This window comes from Herpailurus yagouaroundi, unplaced genomic scaffold (genome assembly GCF_014898765.1).
Source record: "Herpailurus yagouaroundi ecotype Mexico unplaced genomic scaffold, PumYag 160, whole genome shotgun sequence".
Classification (NCBI taxonomy): domain Eukaryota; kingdom Metazoa; phylum Chordata; class Mammalia; order Carnivora; family Felidae; genus Herpailurus; species Herpailurus yagouaroundi.
The window spans coordinates 34,562,246-34,586,481 of NW_024412401.1; the positions used below are offsets into that span (position 1 = coordinate 34,562,246).

General features: G+C 40.3%; 1 protein-coding gene and 1 non-coding gene across 3 annotated transcripts in view; both read right to left on the reverse strand.

Moving 5' to 3' along the window:
- SVEP1 (sushi, von Willebrand factor type A, EGF and pentraxin domain containing 1) overlaps positions 1-24,236 on the reverse strand; it is a 199,121-nt gene that overhangs the window by 3,649 nt on the left and 171,236 nt on the right. Inside the window, exons 42-48 of one of the 2 annotated variants that reach the window (XM_040481944.1) lie at positions 19,686-19,749; positions 16,070-16,243; positions 14,272-14,448; positions 10,397-10,567; positions 8,489-8,584; positions 6,459-6,554; positions 1,547-1,640 (exon numbers count right to left, since the gene is read on the reverse strand). In XM_040481944.1, the coding sequence (XP_040337878.1) occupies positions 1,547-1,640; positions 6,459-6,554; positions 8,489-8,584; positions 10,397-10,567; positions 14,272-14,448; positions 16,070-16,243; positions 19,686-19,749 (872 nt within the window). The remainder of the gene's footprint in view (positions 1-1,546; positions 1,641-6,458; positions 6,555-8,488; positions 8,585-10,396; positions 10,568-14,271; positions 14,449-16,069; positions 16,244-19,685; positions 19,750-24,236) is intronic. The other variant, XM_040481945.1, reaches the window with a different exon arrangement.
- On the reverse strand, positions 1,218-1,327 carry LOC121035215 (U6 spliceosomal RNA). Its single transcript, XR_005792801.1, has one exon. It is a non-coding gene; the product is annotated as a U6 spliceosomal RNA (small nuclear RNA).

Consider the following 24,236-nt stretch of genomic DNA (forward strand, 5'->3'; position numbering starts at 1 on the left):
AAGAGAACGTTTGTGCATTGTCGGTTGGAATGCAAATTGCATACTATGCAAACAGCACGGAGGCACCTCAAAAAAGAAAAAAAATTAAAAACAAAACTGCCATCCAATCCAGCAATTCTACTTGTACTTCTGGGTATTTCTCTGAAGAAAATGAAAATACGAACTTGAAAAGATGTATGTACCATGTTCACTGCAGCATTATTTATAATAGCCAAGATATGAAAACAACGTAAGTGTCCATTAATTGATAAACGGATAAAGAAAATGTGACACACACACACACACATACACACACACACACACACACACACACACACACTGAAATACTATTCAGCTACGAGAGAATGAAATCTTGCCATTTACAACAACATGGATGGCCCCTGAGGACTTTATGCTAAGTGAGATAAGTTGGACAGAGAAAGACAAATACCATATGGTCTCACTAATATGTGGAATCTAAAAGAACCAAAAAAATCCCTTACAGATACAGAAAACGGATTGGTGGTTGCCAGAGACAGGGGGTGGGGGTGAAATGGATGAACGGAGTCAAAAGGTACAAACTTCTAGTTCTAAAATAAATAAGCCATGGGGATGTAACATACAGCATGGTGACTACAGTTAAAAACACTGTGTTGCATATTTGAAAATTCCTAAGACAGCAAATCTTAAAAGTTCTTACCATGAGAAAAAATTTTGTAATTATATATGGTGATGGATGCTAACTAGATCTACTGTGGTAATCATTTTACAATATATATACAAATATCGAATCATTATATCGTATACCTGAAACTAATATAATGTATGTCAATTATTCTTCAATAAAAAAGTTTACATTATTTTAAACATATTTTTTTCCTTAGACTTAATTTTGTGATAATCTTTTCTCAACTAACATACTTACTGGTTAGAAATGAGAAACCAATTGACAGATGTATTTTTACACTAAAATTTTTTAGTCAATTAAATACTGAATATATATATATATATGTATATACACACACACACTAAAAATATGAAACAAGAGTTTTGATTTTAAAAATAAACATTTCTTATCAATTTCAATAGTATTTTTTTGTAATCAGGAATGCAAATGAACATCATTAAAATGTACTGTTTATTATTTATTTTACAACCTTACATATGAAGGATGCAATCTTCTGCTCATGAAGGCAGTTAATTTATTTGTTTAATGAAACCTTTTTTCTTTTGTTTGGAAAACTATGGAATGTTGCATGAATTTGCATGCAATCCTTTTGGAGGAGGCCATGCTAACTTTCTCTGTAGTGTTCCAATTTTGACTTTATGCGCTGCCAAAGGTGAGCACAAGATTATTTATTTGTGAGATACCCTTTTGTCAATCCTTAACTAACATTTCTTTGTGTGGCTTTAGTTCAAATTTAAAGAGTACTGGAAAGCGGATATTTTTGGAAAATAAAAGCTTCTACTTAAACTGGAGATACGTTCTGGCTTTTGGGACACACTCAACTTGAATTTTGATCTCTTTGTGTTGTAGTTAAACATTCGTTTCTTCTAATGGTCTTACCTGGAGCAGTCATGTCCTGTCCAAGCTGAGAGACAATGACATCGATTTGGTCTTATGCATTTTCCACCATTTAAGCAGGGAGACTGGCAAACAGCTGGGATGAAAAATTCATGCATTTATTTAATTAATATTTAGCAGGCTGGAAAACATCCATGAAGAGGTGTAGAATAAGATCTGATTCTGCTTTCCACTCCAGCCACTCCCATTCCTCACTGACCATTTGTATTACACATTCCTGTCACTCCGTTTGACCTTGGGTCTCATGTGAACTACCCACCATTCCTCCCTTTCCCTTCCAAGCTAGTCAAGTTGCAAATGTAAGTCCCAGGTTAAGTCCTGCCTGTGTATTGAAACCTCTGCTGATGACATTAAATCCACTGATTTTTCTCAGCAATTCTTTTTATTTATGCAACCGATGTGATGTATACTGTTTTGAACTGCAAATTTTTCAAGCGCTCCGTGAGACTGTATATCACTTGAGAGAGCTGGCAGTGAATTCTATGACTGACTGCGTTGTTGCACCAGACATTGACACGTATGATAATCAGACACAAAGATTATCTAAAATAACAAAAAAACAAATAAATAAAAATAGCAGATGATTCAAAAGCTCCTTGTATTTGCTAGAAAACACATTTTTCATGGCTTTTACCAGCTTTACTTGGAATAGAATTAACCTGGAATAGAATTAAAAGTTAGCCACAGGTAAAGCCCTGAGTGAACATCCAAAGATTTACTATACGGACATCTTTTCTCACAAGGCCATCTTGGCATAACCACACTCTGCTTGCTACAAAATTTACAGATGCTAAAAACTGATGAAGACCTACCACCAGCAAGTTTAATATATCACAGAGAAAGAAGAACTTTCTCGAGGAAGAAGAAAATAAAATTCTTATTGAAAGAAGGTTGGAAATGAGAAAGTTTTAGCCTCATGATTTTACCCTCATTATTGCTTGGACATGTAGCCTTCCCCAGATGAAAAACTCATCTTTGGTAAGATATACATGAATGTCACTTCTTTTTTTAATTTTAATTTTTTAAGTTTATTTATTTTTGAGGGAGAGACAGAGCGTGAGTTGGGGAGGGGCAGAGAGGGAGGGAGACACAGAATCTGAAGCAGGGGGCAGGCTCTGAGCTGTCAGCACAGAGCCCGATGTGGGGCTCGAACTCACAGACTGTGAGATCAGGACCTGAGCCGAAGTTGGACGCTTAACTGACGGAACCACCTGGGCACCCAACAAATGCCACTTCTTTTATCACTTATTTATAAAACATGGGGAACACTCCAGAAAGTACCAAGCACTTGATATGCAAGCACCAGGTGGGAAGAGCGAGGACAAAGGTAAAACCATCTTTGCCCGTGGGGAGCTCTCTTGGGGAGTTAAGAGTAGGTATGGGCCAAGAGAAGGCATGTATTTGCCACATAACAAAGAGGAAATTATGAGACAAAGCAGAATTAAAAAAAACAAAAATAAAACCCAATCATTGAAAACTAACTCTCCATAGATGCTGCTTGCTAATAAAAAATTTACTCCTTTTCATTTTTTTAAATATTTATTTATTTTGAGATAAATAAATCTGTGCACTATCAGTGCAGACCTTGATGGCAGCTCGATCTCGTGAACCGTGAGATCATGACCTGAGCTGAGCCACCCAAGCACCCCAAATTACTCCTTTTCAATAGCATGATGATTTAGTGGTTCCTGACAGTACTAACACATTCATTTCACTTCCTTGTCTAATAGCTTAACACCTTCCTCCTTCCCTATAATATGGGTGCCCCCAATATTCCATTTTAGGCTACCTTCTCGTGCTATGTGCCTTCTGCACCGTCTTACGTTTTTCTTTGTGTATGTTTTCCAGTGATGACTCACATACCACTGTCTTCAATCTAGATGTATCTTCTGGGAACTCAAACCCTCATTCAACTCCTTATCAGACCTCTCCCTTGCAGGTTTCATGGGCTCCTCAAACTCAACAAGTACATACTTAACTCCTTAACCACACATTCACACCTGCTCCTCTTGGGTTCTCTATCTCAGTAAATGGCACCGCCTTTCCCTCAGGGGCCCCAAAGCTGTATCAGTCTTGACTCTTCTCAGACCTCTCCCGCTGCACTGTATCTATAACAAAACAGTAACTTCTCTCAAATACATCTTTTTTGGTTATCATTTTTTCAGAATTCATTACATCTCGCCAATTCTGCTTTGGTAACTTCCTAAGTGGTCTCCCTATTGCAAGTATTACTTTCTGCCATTTTCCATACTGCTGCCAAAATCACTTTTCTAAAAGAAAATCCGATCATATGATTTTCCTGCTTAAAACCCTTCAGTGGCTTCTGTTGCTCATAAGACCTAATCCAGCATCTTGAACTTGGCACCCATTGCATTTTTCTACTCTGGCTCTGTCCATCTTTACAGCTTCATTTCCAGCCACACCCCTACATTCCCTCTATGGCTTCAGTCCTGCTATGGTGAACACACCTGTGTTACGCTTCCACACTTTTGACTAGAATGATCTTTTGGTGACTACTCTCGCTTTTCTGATTCTATGCTTGCGAAGACTTCTGAATGTCTTTACTTGGCTAGTGTACTTATCTTCACTGTTGGCAGAGCCCCTTTTAGAGAATTCAATTAGCTAGAATTATCTACTTAGAGGCCATTCTGCATCTTTTCTCCTGTTTCATACGCTGCTGTCTGCTTACTATGTAGGGGGTGTAAGCACGTGCCAAGATAGCGGCTGCGAGGTTAACAAGAAAGGAACACTATATGATGCAGCATCATTAGGGAGCTGATTCCAGTTAGGGAGCCAAGGAGCTAAAAGAAATACAAATAAAGCAGATCAATGGAGCTTTAAACTTCATGGTTCTAACTAACTGTGTAGTATCTACAGAAATGGAATGTTAGAAAATAGATTATTGTGGTATAAAGCAAGTTTGGGGATAAGAGGAAGCTTAAGCAGGGTTTTTGAGGTTGGATAAGCGTTGAAGAGGTAAGGGAAAGAGGGAGACTGTGAGTTTGTGCTGAGAGATGCGGGGAGAAGGGACTGACTATTTGGGGATAATGAAGAAGCCATCACTGTGGGGGATGGTATGGGATTGGCAGGATGGGAACTGAGTTTTATCAGGTGCGCTGAAGCCAATTTAGGCAGAACCTTGGAGGTTAGAAGAATTTGGGCTGAAAAATTTGGGCTGGATACGGGGACAATAGGGAACCATGTTAGGTTCCTAAATAGGGCAAAAAGATAAGCCCAAAGTGGTACATAGTGATGTCTAGCTGGGAAATGGAGACAGGAAGATTAATCAATAGACTCTGACAGTGATTCAAACAAGAGATCTTTTACTAGCTGGTGACAGCGAGGACAGAGGAGGATGTAGGAGATACTGTGCAGGAAGAAACAGAAAGGGGCTGATACTGGTGATCGCAGAGGAAGGAGCAGGAGACTCAAGGATGCCTCCATCTCGAAGAGCGGTGCCCCCGCTGCAGAGTAAGATGCCTGGAAAAGGGCCAGACTCGTCTGCATGTGACTTCAATTTGAGAAATGCAGATAAAACATCACAGCTGACTGGTTAGAAACAAACACTATATAGATTGCGTTTAGAGTTTCAAACAAAAGCTTCACATTTGGCTTCCTCTGGTAGGTTTTTCCTTTCCTACATTCATGGGTGGCTGTTTGGCTTGAGGGAGGGTGGCTACACGTGTGATTTTGCCTGTGACAGTATGTTTCACTCCCATTCCCTTGGTTTACTTATTAATAGTACCTCTTTCACTCAAAAAATGCCCTAGTGTGAAAGCTAAATTACATGGTCACCGAGCCTTAGAGTTCATGCCAAACCCTGGTGCCAATATGCCTGTCCTACTTGATGTTTTACCCACCAGAGAGGTGGTATAAATATTGCTTTCACGAGGGATGGTAGAGTGTTAGACATAATACAAATAAATACAGCAAGTTCTGTTCTTTTAGCAGTTGCCTAAAGATTTCAGACTTTAAAAACCTGTCATTTATTTTTTTTTTTTTAAACTTAATGTTTAATGAGAGACAGAGAGAGACAGAGCATGAGCAGGGGAGGGGCAGAGACAGAGAGACACACACACGGAATCCAAAGCAGTCTCCAGGCTCTGAGCTGTCAGCACAGAGCCCGACTCGGGGCTTGAACCCACAGACCATGAGATCGTGACCTGAGCCGAAGCTGGATGCTTCATGGACTGAGCCACCCAGGCGCCCCAAAACCTGTCATTTCAAGCAGATTCGTTTATTCGATATGAGAAACTGATCATATGCAGGCACTATGCTAGGTAGCAGACATACAAAGATCATGAAGAAGCATCCCTGCCCTCAAGTGGCATATAATCTAGGAGGAGCAAGGACATATCAATAATCAGTTAAGACCTCAAAGTACAGAAGAGTAAATATTTGAGACAGGCAAAGGTTAAGGGGACAACATTTGTCACCAATCAATGAACAACAGTTTGTTACTGTTGTCCACGAAGGAACCATCTCTTTGAGGAGATTTCCACTTTAACTTAAATGGTTTTTATTCAGGGTCGTGTTCTTTCTAGTTACCACAAATACAGTAATTTAGTTTCACAGAGTTTAAAATAAATATTCTTCTGAACCTCCGCATGCTTTCTCGATATTCTGCAAACAGAGCAGATGACGTGAAGAAGGCAGGCGGTTGAGCTGACTTAGAAGCTCTTCTTTGGTTCACGACCCTGACAGGTGCCTACGAAGCAGCCGTAGAGTTCAGCATTGAGACTATCATTCAAGACACCATCTTGGGGGATTTGTGAAAAACCTTGGCATCCTTTTGTTTCACTGCCACCTCTGAATCTGAGTCATACTCATCAATGTTCTCCAGGGCCTCATGGAGCCAAGTCACCAAGAAAACAAACCTAGAGAGAAGACCTACCTGTATGACAGCGGGACCCCGTCCAGCCAGGTGGGCAATCGCACTGATAAGGGGCCACACAGCGACCACCATTCAGACAGGGGAGGATGCATATTGCTAGAAAGGAGATCGACAAGGATTAAGTCAAAACACACACACTCAGACATATGTTCAAGTGTTCACAAACCGTTTTCCGGGAGGAGTAAAACCTTGAATGACCCACTAGATAGTCTCCCCGGATGTGTTCTGTTTATTAATCAGTATCACTGGAAAAACACAATCAGGAAAGTATGGCTGGACCTTTAGCCTAATGAAATGACTCAAGTGCCAAATGCACTCTTTGAGAGAGGATACATCGTGATCGATTGTCCGCTAAGTACTGTGCTTTCTCTTCACAGGATAAGCAGAATGTTCTCCCGTTATTATTGTTTCAAATTTCCTTTTCAAATTACATAAAGTGCTCAAGAAGTTTGGCCATCTCGAGGCTCTCTTATTGTCTCGAATTAAATCTAAGAACGGGTCAGATGGGCTCTCTGTAGGCCGGTGTTGGCAACACATTAGTAGCGATGGAACAGCTCATCCTTTATTTCCTTGAAGCAAAGGCCTGATGGGAACTGAGTGAGGCCTCTCCTACACTGTCCCCAGTGATCATTCTTCCTAGAAATTACTGAGCTCTTTAAAAGGGAATAGTCTGTTTAGAAGGAGTGAGATTGTCTATTGGCTTGCTTACTCAAAGCACAGTTCTCCAGCCAATAGCATTACCTAGGAGTTGGCTACAAAATACAGAATCGCAGGTCCCAACCCAGAGCTACTGAATCAGAATTTGCATTTCACATCTCCTAGGTGGCGCGTATGCACCTTAAAGCTTGGGGAACGCTGGTCTAATGCAGTAGCACAGGCACGTGCTCTGTGAACCAAGCGAGGCCTGCTGTCAGGGTCCCCCAGGGTAAATGTTTCCCCGGTCTTTGGACACTTAGCATTAAAGCAGGTCAAGTTTGGGAGCTCTAAATGGGAAAGAATGATAAAGCAGAGGGAGGAAAAACATAATTCTTCTTCTTTCTTACTCAGTGTGAGAACACTTGCTTTGGTGAGTTGTTGGCCTAAATTTATTTCCATTGTATATATTTTTTTCTTTCTAGATTAGTTGAAATAGTTACACTCAAAACAGTTTTAGAATCTCTTATGACATGTCTGGCCTTCAAAAAAATGATAAAACTGATAGAGGCCAAGAGCCATCACATGAATGACCCTGGATGTGATTTCCATATACCACTCCCAATGAAACAGGCAATAATTTTTCCCCACATATATTTTTTAAGATATTAAAACAGAGAATAGTTTAGCCATTAACATTTTTTTCAAAATCACTTATTCACTTTCTCCCGCAAGTTCAAATTCAAACTTACAAGGATCAAAATTCTGTATTAATTTACTAAGTGTTGTGTAGACACAGGAGTGACCGCTTCCCCTATTTTTTTTTTTTTTTAAGTTGGGAAGAACCACCCCTAATGAAAAAGAGTGAATGGTGGGTTGCAAATACGACACACAAAGTACAATGTTATGCAATGCTGTGAATTTATCCCAACTGCAGCAATGAGAGACACAGTATATAAATTGACTTGAGGTAGGAGAAGATGGGGGCTGGGAAACCCTCTATTATAAACTCCTTCCCAAGAAGATTCTTGGAAATTTGTGACAGGAGGTATGTGTGGAGATGGCTCTTGATAACTGTGTTTTCAAGGTCACTTATATTCCAATTCTTCTGCAACCAATTGACATATTCAGATAGACTCCAGATGCTCTTGTCTGGTCTACCACAGGACCAAATGAGCTCCTTCCACCAGTAAAGCCCACCAAAAGCAAATGAGTTCCTTCCACCAGTAAAGCCAGTTCCTTCCACCAGTAAAGTTTGCTTCCACCAAAGCAAATGAGTTCCTTCCACCAGTAAAGCCAGTTCCTAGTAACTCCCCTGATTTGGCAGCTTCCAGGCAAGGTATCAGGACTCAAAGTAAGATTTAAGGACATAGTATGTAAGGTCTGAGGAGACTCACGTTCTTCACAGAGGCGCCCCATCCAGCCATCTGGACAGGAACAGGCATTTGGGCGTTGGCAGATACCTCCATTCTGACATGGGAATCGACAGACAGCTGGAAAAGAAGCAGGATGGGTCACAAATCTAGGGAATTATAGAAGAGTGTCTGTCAGAAGATAGGATTCCTTATTTATATTTCCTTGAGTCAAGTTTTACAGAAGAGAAACAAAACCGAATCTCAAGATTCAGCGAGGGGTTAGCGTGAGGGTTCTGAGAAAGAGGCATAAACTTGGGTAGTTCTGAGAATATGGCTTTCAAAATTTAATAACCTGGGGGTTCAGAGCAGAAGGGGACAAGGTGGTTTAGACCAAAGATAATCTCTTTTGGTCTGCCCCAGGGGAAATGCCTCTTCCAGAAGATGTGAAAATGCCCTTCCGAAGGTGCCCTTTGATGGCCAATAGCTCTTTGGTGCTGCCTCTGTCACTCAGTGTCTTAAAACAAACAAGTGAAGACACAAACAAGCAAGCAAAGCAAACACACAACTCTCATTTGCCTTCTGGTTTTAAGGGAAACTTGGGCTATTCTTTGAGGATGTCACCTCCTCAGCTGCCCTCTCATGAGGAAGAGGTTGTACCTTCTCTTACATCTCGCCTGTAAGTGATCTCATTTCTCACTGCTGCTGTGAGACAATCTCCTTTCAGCTCTTGCAACTGCCCTTGCCTCTTTTGAGGCCATTCGTTCATGGATTTTCTCAATTCTCCCAACCCCACAGGTCATTAAAGACTTTGGCCTTTTCACCCCAAATACAAATCCAACCATTGTTCACGCGGCCGTGTGAACAACTCATTCAACAATTAGATTATTCTTTTAGTTCCTGAGTTAATGTTTGTCATGTTCACTAGCATAGCTCCTGACTTTCAGTAGAATGGAACAATCACTATGATTTGTAAAACAAAACAAAACAAAACAAAACAAAACAAAACAAACAAAACAAATCTGTTTTACTAGAAAAGTATAAGTTTTAGGACATACCAGGATGCCTCATTGTCTACTTCTTTCAATTTTGCCGAATTTTAAGCACAGAACCTTCTTACCCCAAGGAAGATTTTATTGAGTGCACATACACAATTCATCCTTGGGTTTGCCAATTCAGTGCACCAATTGAAGAGACAGAAGTGCTCACATGAACTCAGAGTGCTTGTCACCAGCCCCCAGCGTGGCCAGGGAGACCATGGGGTGGGCTCAGCTTCCCTGGGGCTGACTGGTACCTCTTCCCTCTGAATCTGCCCACTGGGCGGGCTATCCCGTCCCCAGCGGGGCTAGGGGTCTGCCCAGGATGCGAGTGTGGAACTGGAATCTGCTGAAACACCTGAGCATCCGAGAGGTGTCCTCGTGGCTCAGACATGACACAGCTCCCCCTAGCAGCTGGAGAACACTCCAAGAGAGCACAAGCACTTCTCTGAGGAGCCATAATTGACTCAGGAAGGGGCAGTGTGCTGGGCCAGAGTTTTGTGTGAAAGCTTTTAAAACTCAAACCCAGAATGTTAAGGAAAATGACACAGATGTCAAGGGAAACGTATTTATTTTTAAAAATTTTTTCTTCATGTTTATTTTTGAGAGAGTAAGAGGGAGACAGAGTACGAGTGGGGTAGGGGCAGAGAGAGAGGGAGACACAGAATCCAAAACGGCTCCAGGCTCTGAGCTGTCAGCACAGAGCCTGATGCGGGGCTCGAACCCACAAACCGTGATATCATGACCTGAGCTGAAGTCAGACGCTCAACCAACTGAGCCACACAGGGGCCCCAAGAGAAAATTTAAAGCCAAGGAAAAAGAACAGAGCAGGCATCCTAGCTGTTGGCCTCCCCAGGCTTCCATATACGTTTCTCTACAGTTTCAATGAGAAATAACCATTCAAATATTTCCTTACCTCTGCAAACAGGAGGTGATGTCCAGGTTCCATTCTCCAGGCAAACACTCCTTAGGGGACCTTCCAACATGTATCCACTGTAGCAGGAGTAGGTGATCATGTCCCCATACTGATAACGCACGCCTCGAGTGATGGCATTTTCTACAAAAGTTGGTGGACCGCAAGATATTTCTACAGGAAAACAAAAGCACAATTGAGCCTGTGCTACTAACCCAGCCAGCAGATGAGAGAGAACACAGTCTCATCTCAAAGACTGAATTAATTTCAAGAGCAAAGATCAAATAGCACCAGAGAGGTGGCTTCCAAGAGAACTTCAATGCAGGATGTTTATCAAATTACAAGAGGAGAAGCCTGGGGACTATTTGTAGTCTATTGTGTTAGAGTAAAGATCATTAATTGCAGTATTGCAGATTCCATCAAGGCTGTTTTATTAGTGCCTAGAGTAGCAACTGACATGCAGTGGGCTCTTGATAACAAATTTGAAAAATGAGTAAATGAATGAATATTGTCTCTAGCCTCTAGAGACTCAATTTACACACTTTGATGAGGTTTACAACATTCAAGGTTTCACATCAGTTTCCTTCTTTTCAAGACTGTAAAGCAGTGACTTGTCACTTATGAAACGTGTGAGAATGAATGATAATTTTAAAAGTGATGCATACTGTATATTTTTAATTTTTATTATTTTAAGAGAGAGAGAGAGAGAGAGAATCCCAAGCTAGCCCCACGTTTGGTGAGCAGCCTGATGCGGGGCTCGATCTCACGACTCTGGGATCATGACCTGGGCCAAAATCAAGAGTCGGATGTTCAACTGACTGAGCCGCTCAGGCACCCCCGTACTGTATGTAAATTTCAATAAAAAATCTTGTAACTAATTTTGCTTTAAGAAGCGTTGAGATAACTAGAGTCGTTCTGGGAAGGCTCACAAGACAAGGGTTGAATTAGAGTTGGTGCTCCAATCGATACCCAGTTTGTAGAAGTCTAACTTTTTGGATGACTCTCCCTGAATTGGCTTCTAAAAGGTGACCGTGGACATAATACCATTAAGAACTTGTCAGTGAAAATGAACAATGTGTACGATTTTTCTAAATTTTCTTTTCTTTCTAAGGTGGTTACAGACATTAATTAAACGAATCAGATGGCAAATATGTATTAATGTAAATACTTAAATCAAATATTTATTGGAAACTGGAAAAGAAATTGATGAAGAAAATGCTGCCCCTTTACTCAGAGTAGTGGGAGGAAGATGGGCAATTTAAGAGACAGCTGTCATAGAGGCTTGGAGACTATACTATGGGAAAATCAAGGTGAACGTCACTAATTATGCCTAGGACTGTCAAGATACAAATCGCAGTGAGAGTAGCATTTGGACTAGGCTACAAAGCTTGAGTGGAGGCTATGAAGCTTCCAGGTTGGGGTGAATAGCATGTAGAAAGATCACGGCTGGTTCGCCGAAGTGATCAAAGCATGGATTTCAGACCACCTATATGGGAATCACCTTGGGTTCACATTAAAAGTGCAAATTTTGGGGGGCGCCTGGGTGGCTCCGTCGGTTAAGCATCTGACTCTGGCTCAGCTCATGATCTCGCGGTCCGTGAGTTCGAGCCCCGCGTCGGGCTCTGGGCTGATGGCTCAGAACCTGGAGCCTGCCTCGGATTCTGTGTCTCCCTCTCTCTGCCCCTCCCCTGCTCGTGCTCCGTCTCTCTGTCTCTCTCAAAAATAAATAAACATTACCATTTTTTTTAAAGTGCAAATTCTGGGAGCTTCTAGCTTATGAGTCTGCATCTTACTACCCTTGGTGATTCCTAGACACACTGAATTTGAGTCGCTGACTCGTAAGGACAGATATCAGGATGAGGTGACAAAAAAATGAGGGAAGTTGTTGCTCATGTCTCTCAGGGAAGATACTTTCTTCTAAGCCAGAGGCTTTGCTTTAATAGAAAATGCAGAAGAGGGATTGAGGATAACAAACAATGGTAGAAACTGTCTCCTTCTCTCCAAGGCAACCCCTGATCCTCTCAAGAATATTGAGGAATAATTAAGCATGCACCAGAGTGCATGTCTCTCCTTGCTTTTTCTTCCAGTGCTCGGAGTGGTATTTGTCAGGGAGCCAAGACCGATGTGAGGATATGCGTGCAGAAATCAGGCCACTTGGCCTGCTTTAGTCCAGGCTGGTGGTCAAGGCTTATACACACGTAATGCTTCCTATTTCACTTGGAGTAGATTTTATAAGACTAAAAGCATAGTATATGTTCCCTGGAGTCAAATCAAAATTCTTTTTTTTTTTAATCTTTTAAATGTGTATTTATTTTTGAGAGAGAGACGGAGTGTGAGTGAGGGAGGGGCAGAGAGAGAGAGAGAGAGAGGGAGACACAGAATCTGAAGCAGGTTCCAGGCTCCAGGCGGTCAGCCCAGAGCCCGGTGCGGGGCTCAAACTCAGGAACTGTGAGTTCATGACCTGAGCCAAAGTCGGACACTTGACTGACGGAGCCACCCAGGTGCCGTAAAATCAAAATTCTAATGCTGTAGTAGGCTGCTAGTTGAAACTCCAGGCACTTGGGCCATTGGTGCATCTCCTCCTACCAGGGGACACTGCTAAAATACACCAGTTCATTTACTCTTCAAAGCAAACTTACAAGACAGCTATTATTGGTGTCACTAACACAGGAGAGCCCGAAGGTTCGGAGAAGTTAGGGCACTGGCATGGGTTCCGACTTAGAAAGTTTTGAGGATAGAATTCAAACCCAGGTCTTCTCTGACTCTACAATCCCCATGGCCTTCACACTTCACAACTGGGGTGCAAGTGTTCTAAAGATAGACGCTATTGTAGGCATGATATAGTTGTCGACTATATAGCCCAGTGTCTTGCATCTGGTTAGACTCGATGAGAATTTGTTCACTGACTGCTGCAGAGGGAGTAGCTTGGAGTACAAGGGAGCCGGAGGGCAGAACGTTGGGCAGGGGAGATGTTTTAAGTGCAGGAAGTGTATGTGAAGAGATGTCAAGAGTTATCACAAGGCAATAAGAGATGCCGCCAGATGACGTGTGATGTATCACATGGTGCTAGCCTGGAGGGTCTCAATTTTTTTGGTTCTGGGACCCGCAGCAACACCTGGGGGCTTGTTCAAAAGGCAGATTCTTGGGCCTCGCTGAATCAGACATTCTAGGGTGGGGCCCAGAAACCTGTTTTAAACAAGCCCTCTAGGTGGTTCAAGTTTGAGAACCAATGTGGAATCATTTTCATATTGTAAAGCATCCACAGCCCATAGTCTGGGGACTCTCAGAATATGGGGAAAATACGTATTTTATTTATTTACTTATTTACTTATTTTAAGGTAGGCTTCATGGCCAGCATGGAACCCAACATGAGGCCTGAACTTACAGTCCTGAGATCAAGACCTGAGCCAAGATCAAGAGTCAGACACTTAACCGACTGAGCCACCCAGGCGTGCCTTATTTTATTTTTTTTTAAGTAATCTCCATGCGCGGTGTGGGGCTTGACGTTAGGACCCTGAGATCAGGAGCTGCATGCTTTACCCACTGAGCCAGACAGGTACCTCAGAAAAAAATATGTATTTTAGATTTAATATTTTGCTCATTCCTAGAAGAGCATGTTTTGAAAATCTCTTCAGTGAATTCTGGTCAGGTAGGTTTTAGCCTACTTCTGGAAAGATTTTTTCCTTTTTATGTTTGGAATGCAACGATCTTTTTTTTTTTTTTTAATTTTAAAAATTGTCAACACAGAAGCCGATAACCATGATAAGACAGAGACCTAAATATCTACATTTAAGTTACTTGATTCAAAATAATCTCACAAGGATGAGAAAACATTCTGCACTCATGAGATGAAATGGCTTCCATCTCCATTTACTTACTTTCACATTTGGCACTTGTCAGTGTCCACGTCTCGTCGGGGTTACAGGTAATGACGCCCCGGCCTTGGAGCAGGAAGCCTTCCCTACACTTGATGGACACGTTCTGATCAACGTAAAACTCCTTTTCAGAAAGCAGAGCATTCTCAGGAATCACAAAAGGAACAGGGCATGGATTTGCTGTTAAACAGAAAAAACAATGCTTACTGATATTCTCTTTTCTGATTTCTTCAAATGCAGAGTGGGGTGAGCCCTGTAGGAGCTGGGTTCACAGTTATGATAATGAGGCTTAAAAATATGGAACTTCAAACATTAAGAAAAAAACAAAAAACCTTGGTTTGGGGCAGGTGGGTGGCTCAGTCTGTAAGCACCTGACTTTAGATTTTGGCTCAGGTAGTGATCTCAGGGTTGTGAGACTGAGCCCCATGTCGGGCTCCATGCTGAGCAGGGAGCCTGCTTAAGATTCTCTTTCTCTGTCCCTCTCTCTCTCTGCCCCCACTCTCTAAAATAAAAAAAGGAGGGTGCCTGGGTGGCTCGGGTGGCTCATGTCTTGATCTCACAGTTTGTGAGTTCGAGCCCCACGTGGGACTCTGGTGGCAGCGTGGAGTCTGCTTGGGATTCTCTCTCCCTCTCTCTCTGCCCTTCCCTGCTCACAGTTCTCCCCGCACCCCCTCAAAATAAATGAATAAATATTTTTAAAAGTAGTGTTAAAAAAATAAAACAAAAATATTTGTTTTGGACAAATAATGTCCACGTGACATTATTTTTAAGGATAAGATCAGTTAAGGTCTGAAAACCCCAAGTTAGTCAACCACTCACACATTGTCCTAAAATTCTAAGATGGGAAATTAAATAGTTGTTTGAAATGATGGCTCAACACTAGGGAAACAAGAGGTGTGCTAGAAATCACGGAGTGCATCAACATTCCCCCCTTTTTTTTCATTTATATATATGAAGAAAAAAATATTAAAAATGCAGAGTAAATGCTTCTCGTTGTCACTTTACTCTCTTTAACTGAACATCCTACAGAAGGACGACCCAGAGAATTGGCAGACATTTCTAAGTAAGCTGATATTAACTTCAGACTTACACTACCATGAACAGGATATTAGAACTTAAATTGTAGAGTTTTCAAGGCTTATTTCTAAGAGTGGATTCATTTTGTAGGTCTGAAGGAAAAACAGCAATGATGATAGCACAAAGACTTCTCACTGCAAGTGTGTGACACACATATTAACATATATTTCAGCAGTTTTGGTTTTCCTGATTTTCAGTGCACACAAGAGGTGTTTGTGAGTGAGGAAGGCATCAGCTGAGTCTTGAAGGCTCAGTTACTGCATTATAACACTTGAAACAATAACCAGAGCTCCCTCAGTTCAGATCTTACATGTGAATGTTGTTTTCATTCTAATGCTTCTAACTAAATTATCTTCATTCATTATATATATGTATATACTTTATTATATTAAAATTAGACATTAATATATTCTTTCTTCACCCTTTTCACAGCCCCAGTCAGATTCATTACACACTGTGTCAAAATTTTTTCATTAAGTTGCATTTTTTATTAGTGCCTTGGACTACCTGTAATCATCCAAGGAATCTGACGAAAGCCAATTCTTAGGATATTTCAGATAATATAACTGGGTTTTAAAAATAGCCCACAGTATTTGGTTTGGATATACACTGATGGCTTTCTCTGGGTCAGTCTCACTCAGTGGAGTTTCCTCTGTTTCAGACACTGGGGAAATTAATCATGAAACTGAATCTGATTAAAACCTCTCTTAGAGTCAACACACACGTTTGCAGAAAGGAACTGGGTGGCTCCAAGCTCCGTTTTCAGTGCAGTATGCCTCAGGTGCCCCTTCAAGGCTGTACCCTCTGTTACAGGAATATACCACACTGGGTCCAGCAGCAGTGTTTTCGACTTTGGCTTTCCCGTTCAGAAACCCAAGAGGAGCTTCACACCTGCTCTCTGGAAAGAAAAATAAAAGCCTCATATTACATGCTTCTTCCAACCCTCTTTCCTTCTTCTGCTACAATTGCTAAAGGTACTCAGTGCATCGTATAAAATATTATAGCCTGCTCATATGTGAGATACAAGGATACGTTTTGAAGGAAGAAAAAACCCCAGCGTGTCTAAGTTTTGGATTCATACATGCAGGTGATTCAAGACTGGCATTTTGCCTATTGACTCTAGCTGTCTTATGTCTATTGCTACCTTTTGTCGTTACTAGTGCTGGGGGTATAAATGAGCAAGCCCTGTCTCAGACCAAATGAATCAGAATCTCTGTGTTGTGGCCGAACTTCTGGTATTAAAAGCACCCCACGGGGCGCCTGGGTGGCGCAGTCGGTTAAGCGTCCGACTTCAGCCAGGTCACGATCTCGCGGTCCGTGAGTTCGAGCCCCGCGTCGGGCTCTGGGCTGATGGCTCAGAGCCTGGAGCCTGTTTCCGATTCTGTGTCTCCCTCTCTCTCTGCCCCTCCCCCGTTCATGCTCTGTCTCTCTCTGTCCCAAAAATAAATAAACGTTGGAAAAAAAATTTTTAAAAGCACCCCAAATGATTTCTAATGGTCACTCAGGGTTGAGAGCCACTGGATTAGACACTGACTTCTCTGGGCCTCTTCCAGCCCGGTGAGTATTCCGTATACTGAGACCATGGATCTTAACTTTGGCTGTACCTTGGAATTAGCTGGGAGCTTTAAAAACATATTGATGTGGGGTTCTACCCCCAGAGATTCTGACCTGATTGATCTGGGCAACGGATTTTTCAAAGCTCCCTTAGGGCGTCCCAGTGTGCTGAAGGCTAAAAGCCATGGGAGTAACGCAGTGCTTTCAAACTAATGCGCACAGGAATCACCTAGGGATTTTGTTAAAATGCAAATTTTGGTTCAACAGGGTTAGGGTAGGGCCTGAGAACTTGCATTTCTTTTTCTTTTTTTTTTAATATTTTTGATGTTTATTTATTTTTGAGAGGGAGAGAGACAGAGCATGAGTGGGGGAGGAGCAGAGAGGGAGACACAGAATTGGAAGCAGGCTCCAGGCTCTGAGCTGTCAGCACAGAGCCCGACGCGGGGCTCGAACCCACAAACCGCGAGATCGTGACCTGAGCAGAAGCCGGATGCTCAACCGACTGAGCCACCCAGGCGCCCCGAGAACTTGCATTTCTAACAAGATTCAGCTGCTATTAATGCTGCTGGTCTGTGGGCCACACTTTGAGAATCATATTGATGTGAACAGGCTTCCCTGAAAACTGATAATACAGATATCAATATATTTAACAATTCCATAATTATATAAGAATCTTTCAAATCAGGTTGCTCAGTATGAGCACTTTTCCCCCACAGAAATATCTGTATTTTTTATATGCCTCAGAAAAAAGGTGTATAATAAAATATATAAAATACCAATAGCTTTTTTTTTTTTTTTTATCCATGAGTGGTGGAATTCAAACTATCCTTTTCTTTTTGCTTATTTGTGTTTTTTAACTTTCTGCCAAGAACTTGTGTCACGTGTTTAACAATTTAGAAAGAAAAAAACCCACAGATAATAATAGGATTCATACAGAACTTATTACTATCTTGCATTTCAGAGAGAGCAACTGTACAAACCACTGTTATTGCAGTTTGATTTATACCCGCCGCAGAACTAAAACAATTCCCTCACCAATGCCATGGTGGGTTCCTATGCCAGATCTCCATGTTTCCTTTTCTTTCCTCTCTCCCATTCCCTGCAAATATGTTCCTACATTTTATTTTAATCATGAACAGCTGAGATTTAAAAAAAAAAAAATGCTATTATCAGGAATCCCCAATGATGCCTTTCTGTGACTTGAGATATCACTCAATATCTTTAAAAAACATTTTTCTGGGGCAGCTGGGTGGCTCAGTCAGTTAAAAGTCTGACTTCACTCAGGTCATGATCTCACGGTTCATGAGTTCAAGCCCTGCACTGGGCTCTCTGCTGTCAGTGCAGAGCCTGCTTCAGATCCTCTGTCCTCCCTCTCTCTCTGCACGCCCCCCACTCGTGCACTCTCTCTCTCTCAAGACATATAAGTAAACTTAAAAAAAATTTTTTTTCTGTATAATATATACAAGTTTTGGAGAACTACAAATAGTCATATATTCTCCATTGAGTTTCAACCACACAATATTCCTTTAAGAATGTAAGATTCCTGTGTATATAAAATCAAATCATTACTCTACCCCAGAAGACATGTGGAAACAACCTTGAGTCCTAGCGGCAGCTTCGACACTAACTTATGATACTGGGTAGGTCACTTCACTTCTGCTAGTCCCCATTTACTTATTTAGTGAGATAAATAAATCTATCTGATCTTGGACTTAATCCAATCTAGTCCAGTTGAATCATCTAAGAAGCTGCTTGACTAGAATCTAAGAGGCCAATTCTAATTTGAAAATTTGATGATTCCCCAGGATTATTAAGAAAAAAAGTTTAAAGCCTGCCACTTTGATAGGCTTGTAACTACTTGTATCTGAATACAGTTGACACTTGAACAACATGGGGGTTAGGGGCGCCAACACCCCATGCGGTCAAAAATCCATGTATAACTTTTGAATCCCCAGAAACTTAAGAAACCAATAGTCTACTGTTGACCGGAAGCCTTGCTGATGACATAAACAGTTGATTAACAAATATTTTGAATGTTTTATGTATGATATGCTGTATTCTCACAATCAAGTAAGCTAGAGAAAAATGTTACGAAGAAAGTCCTAAAGATGAGAAAATACATTTACAGTACCAGACTACATTTATTGAAAAAAAAAAAAAACCCACATATAAGTAGACATGCATGGTTCAAACCCGGGTTGGTTAGGAGGTCAACTGTACATTGTCTCCAGCAGAGGGATCATATGGGCCATGTGTTGGGAATGAACTCATGTGAATGAACTTATGTCTTGCTCAATAGACTTGCATGTTCTCATAAGATGAGTTAATGCAAAATTCCACACACACACACACAAAGTGACAGATGTGATGACAACATCACTTTAAAAAACTGTCAGTTTTGGCTAGTACTGTCACCAAAAAACAATAGCGCTAAGCCTTCTAATTATAATTATTTGGGGGAAAAGCCCACAAAAAGAATGCAAATAAATCCAATAATGAATTAATTTCGAAACAAAATGTTTGCTATTCCCAATTTGGTAATTTTGTGCTCTATTCCAATTTAATCATTAGTTTCTACTATTATTTTTGACCCTTTTATTGGCTTGGGGACCTTGAGCAAAAAGCCCATAAAAGATTCTCCGACAGTTTACGGAGATGATTAAAAAAATTTTTTTTTATTAAAAAACTGATTTATAAAGAAAATGTGGCCACATTGTTATCATGTGTCACATGATATTGTATCTTTTTTTTTTTTTTTTAGGACTTCTCAGTGTCATTTGACTTACTTTTGCACATTGCTACCTCTCCACTCCACATTCTGTTCTTCTGACAAACACGTTCCTTGTTCCCCTGTGAATTGATGAGAAAAAGGTCATTGACAAGATTATACTCAGTAATGGAAAGATAATAAGGGGACACAAAGTAATCTTGGCCATGAACTTGAATCTTCCAGCACTGGAATGCTAAATAAATTGATTAAATAAATATAGTTTTTAAGGGCTAGGTTTAGACTTTCAAAAATGCTTTCATCAAATTACTTCAAACTTCATACCCTGGCTGAGCAGTGTAATTAAAGTACAGATTTTATTTCACTTTCTACTGACCTGACAACTGATTATAACCAATAGCAAAGGTCGATCAAAAACATGTTTGAAATGTCAAAGAGGTATATTTGCTTATAAGTTTTAAAAATATTTTGAATTAAATTTATTTTTCAGTACCTGAGAGGTATGGCCAAGAATGTGAATTGGCATTGTTACACCTTACAGTTTTTTTTTTTTTAATTTTTTTTTTCAACGTTTATTTATTTTTGTGACAGAGAGAGACAGAGCATGAACGGGGGAGGGGCAGAGAGAGAGGGAGACACAGAATCGGAAACAGGCTCCAGGCTCTGAGCCATCAGCCCAGAGCTTGACGCGGGGCTCGAACTCACGGACCGCGAGATCGTGACCTGGCTGAAGTCGGACGCTTAACCGACTGCGCCACCCAGGCGCCCCAGACCTTATAGTTTTGAACATAAAACAAGTTAAGATATCTTATGGGTATGAAGATTGAATTTTTGGCAATGTAACTTAACCATTAAAGATAAATTTATCCTGGGGCACCTGGGTGGCTCAGTAAGGTCAGCATCCGACTTCAGCTCAGATCATGATCTCACAGTTCACGGGTTCGAGCCCCGCATCGGGCTGTGTGCTGATAGCTCAGAGCCTGGAGCCTGCTTCAGATTCTGTATCTCCCTCTCTCTCTCTGCCCCTCCCCCACTCACGCTCTGTCTCTCTCAAAATAAATAAACGTTAAAAAAATTAAAAAAAAAAAAGAAAAAAAAGAAAAAAAAGAAAAATTTATCCTACTAAGGGCCCAAGCATTCAAAATTTTATTTGGGGTAAAAATCTTTCTAAAATATATTTCCCTGCCTTCTTAAATAAAGTAAAATGATGGGGCGCCTGGGTGGCTCAGTCGGTTGAGCGTCCGACTTCAGCTCAGGTCATGATCTCGCAGTTTGTGAGTTCTGTGCTGACAGCTCTAAGCCTGGAGCCTGCTTCGGATTTGGTGTCTCTTCCTCTCTCTGCCTCTCCCCTTCTCATGCTCTGTCTTTCTCTATCTCTCAATAATAAATAAAAATGTTAAAAAAAAAGGATAATTTAAAAAAATGAATATAATTTACTTGAAAATTTTTATGATTATTATTCTGAATATATTTTTGCATATTTTTCAATATCCCATAGCCCTTGATGGCTATATAGGCAGTTGGTCCTCTACAGTTATTATAGGCATATTTGGACTAGGATTACTATTCTTTGACTTCTGGATATAATTTTTATGAGTCTTTGTTTCTTCCCTCTTTGTTGGTTATCTTTTACTGTAATCATCAGTGTTCCTAATGATAATGCTTCTCCATGCTTTAAATTCCTTAGCTACTATGGAAAAATAAGATAAATAAAATGTTGTAATATATGTTTAAAAAGATTAGGTTCTAAGTAAAGTTTTAGGGACCTTAAGTCTAAGTCAGTATATGCACATGGATTTTGTCACCTGTTTCTTCATTGCTCAGAGCCCTGTGGATATCATATTGTCTTGAAGCTGTGTTCTACATTAGCAAGAAGTCTGAAAATGAGCTATTGCCTCTATTTTGGTTTGATCTGACTGATGCCTTTCATCCTTATTCTTTATCAAAGATTTTTCTTTGAGCTATCAGTTTATTGATAAATCTTTACCTATAAAGATTCCGTTGACTTTGGTGGAAGGTTACTCTCCTGACTTTCCAAGAAAATAATTGAATCAATGAAGAAAATGTTTCTTTTGATATACAGTCATTATTTTTTTTTCTTATTGAAAAAAGTTATGTGTGTTGATTATAGAAATTTTGGAAAATACAAATGAAAAATGGGTTTTTTCAGGATTCTCCATCCAGAGACAAACACTGTTAACATCTGCCATGCTTTTTCTACACTTATATACTTACGTATGCACAGGAAAATGTGCTATTTTAGTTTGTGAGTTTTTATTAATTTTGAGGAAGTGTATGACAAGCCATTAAAGCCAGTTCCCTATTTAGGTACTTCCAGAGTGGACTACAGTCAAGTAGTTAATTTCAGTTAATAGTTGAGCATTTTCCCCACTATTTTTCCCTTCTCTTTCATCTAAAGATTTGAATAATAAATATTCTGTTTTGACTATGCCAATTTTTAATTCCAACAGAAACTCAAATCTATTTTCTGTAATTATTGATGTAAAAAAAATGAAATGCTATCTTTGGGCTCCCTCCACAGTTACACTGCGAATTTCATCATACTTTTCCTTTTGACTTTTTTTCTCTCTGTCCCTTTACATCTCTTGTTTTTGATGAATGAAGCTGGAGTTTTAGATCCAGATTAACATCCAGTTGCTATTTTTGACATAATGTTTTTGCATGATCAACCATTAGGTTAGATACTTACAATGTTTTAGAATCATCACAACTACTTTATTGTTCCCTAGTGATTTTATAAAATGACTAGCCCATTTTTGAGTTCTTTATTTTGATTTATTCCTCAATTTCCTGTAGTAATTTTATTTCAAGAAGATTGCAAGTGTGGTAAAGTTTCTGAGACTTAGGTGGCTTAAGAAAGTTGTTTATTGTACATATAAACAGTAACTTACTTACAAAGCGGAAGAATTTAACATGACTGACATTGATTGTCCAAATTGCTTTGCCTGATTTGGGTAACAATACAAATAGTAGTAGGGATCACAGTAATTGCCCTATACTGAACTGGAACCATGCATAAAAGGCAGTGCTTGCCACTTTTTAAATCTTCAGCCCTTGCAGTAACCTTGCAAAGGTCGCTATCAAATTTCTAGTGTAGACAAAACAGAGATGAAACAGCGGCAGAGAGGTTTGATTTGTTCTCTCAATACTTCTTGCCCAGTGAGAGACAGAGCTTGTAACAGAGGTCTGCTGGGACCATGTTGCTCTTCTTAACCACTTTCCAGCCACTGACCCTTGCCATCTGGAGTGCTTGTTAAAAATGCAAACCCGTACATCCTATTTTTAGAGGGTCACAGCCTAGGAATGTACATTCCTTTTTTGAACTTCTCAGATGATTCACGAGCAACGGGTTCATAGACCGCACTTTGAGAAACACGGAGTGATGTCTCAGAGTGGTTCTCTGTCCTCGTCCTGGCCATACATTGGAATCACCTGGGAAACTTTTAAAAAGATGCGGCTGCCCCGGACCCAACCGACAGAGGTACTGAATTAATTAGCCAGGGGTGACAGTAGGTATTGGTAGCTTTTAAAATCTTGTCTCATGGAAAAACTCAAACACATGAAAAATGTAACAGTAGAAAGAAGAGTAACAAACTCCCACATAACCATCACCCACCTTACACAATTGATTCAAAGCCAAACTTGTTTCCTCTAAGCCCCACTCCCTTCCTAAAAACTCACATTATTCTACAGCAAATCCCAGATATCAAATCATTTAACAGTAATTATTTCAGTATGAATCTCTAAAAGATGAGGGTTCTTAGAACTATAACCACAATAACCAATAACATTACCACAGCTTAAAAATGACAATTCCTTAATATTAATCTAATACTGTTATAGCAGTCAAATTTCCAATTGTTGCATAAATTTTGTAACTGATTATTTTGTAGTTCACTTGAATCGGGACCAAAATAAGTCTACCTGGTTTATGTACCTTTTTAAATCTATAGGTTCCTTCTATTTCTCCCTTACACTGCCAACTTATTTGTTTTAGCAACTGGAAAACTGGGTCCATTTCTACAGACAGAATTTTGCTGATTGTTCCATGGTGGTATCACATAGCATGTCCTTCTGTCTTTGGTGTTGGTTGTCGGGATTTAGAGATTTTATAAGATTCAAATTCAAAAAAAAATTTTTTTTGGCGAGACTTTTTCATATGGTGTGTTTTTCCATCCAGAGGCACATAACATCTGTTTGCTTCTATTTTTTCTAACACCAGTAGCCATGATGATGACCTACATCCATTAGTTCCTAAGAACTGCAAACTCTGAGATTTAAATCCTATTATTTATTGACTGAAATACTTCTATAAAGGGAAGCTTCCCTCATCTACTACTGGTTTTCTAGTCATCCAGCTAGCCTGGAAAAGACAATTCTTCTTTTATTGTCTATTTTCAAAATAATGAATTTGTTCATAAGCATCTTCTAATATTGGTTACCAACTAATTTTCTTTAGTGTCATTATGAGTCTACTATTATTCATGACATATTTGATGTGTTTCAGTCCATTAAGTTACTACCTTATTGAAGCCCAAATGGTCTTATGGTGGCCTGTGGAAGCCTCATCCAGTTGACCCTCAAGGCT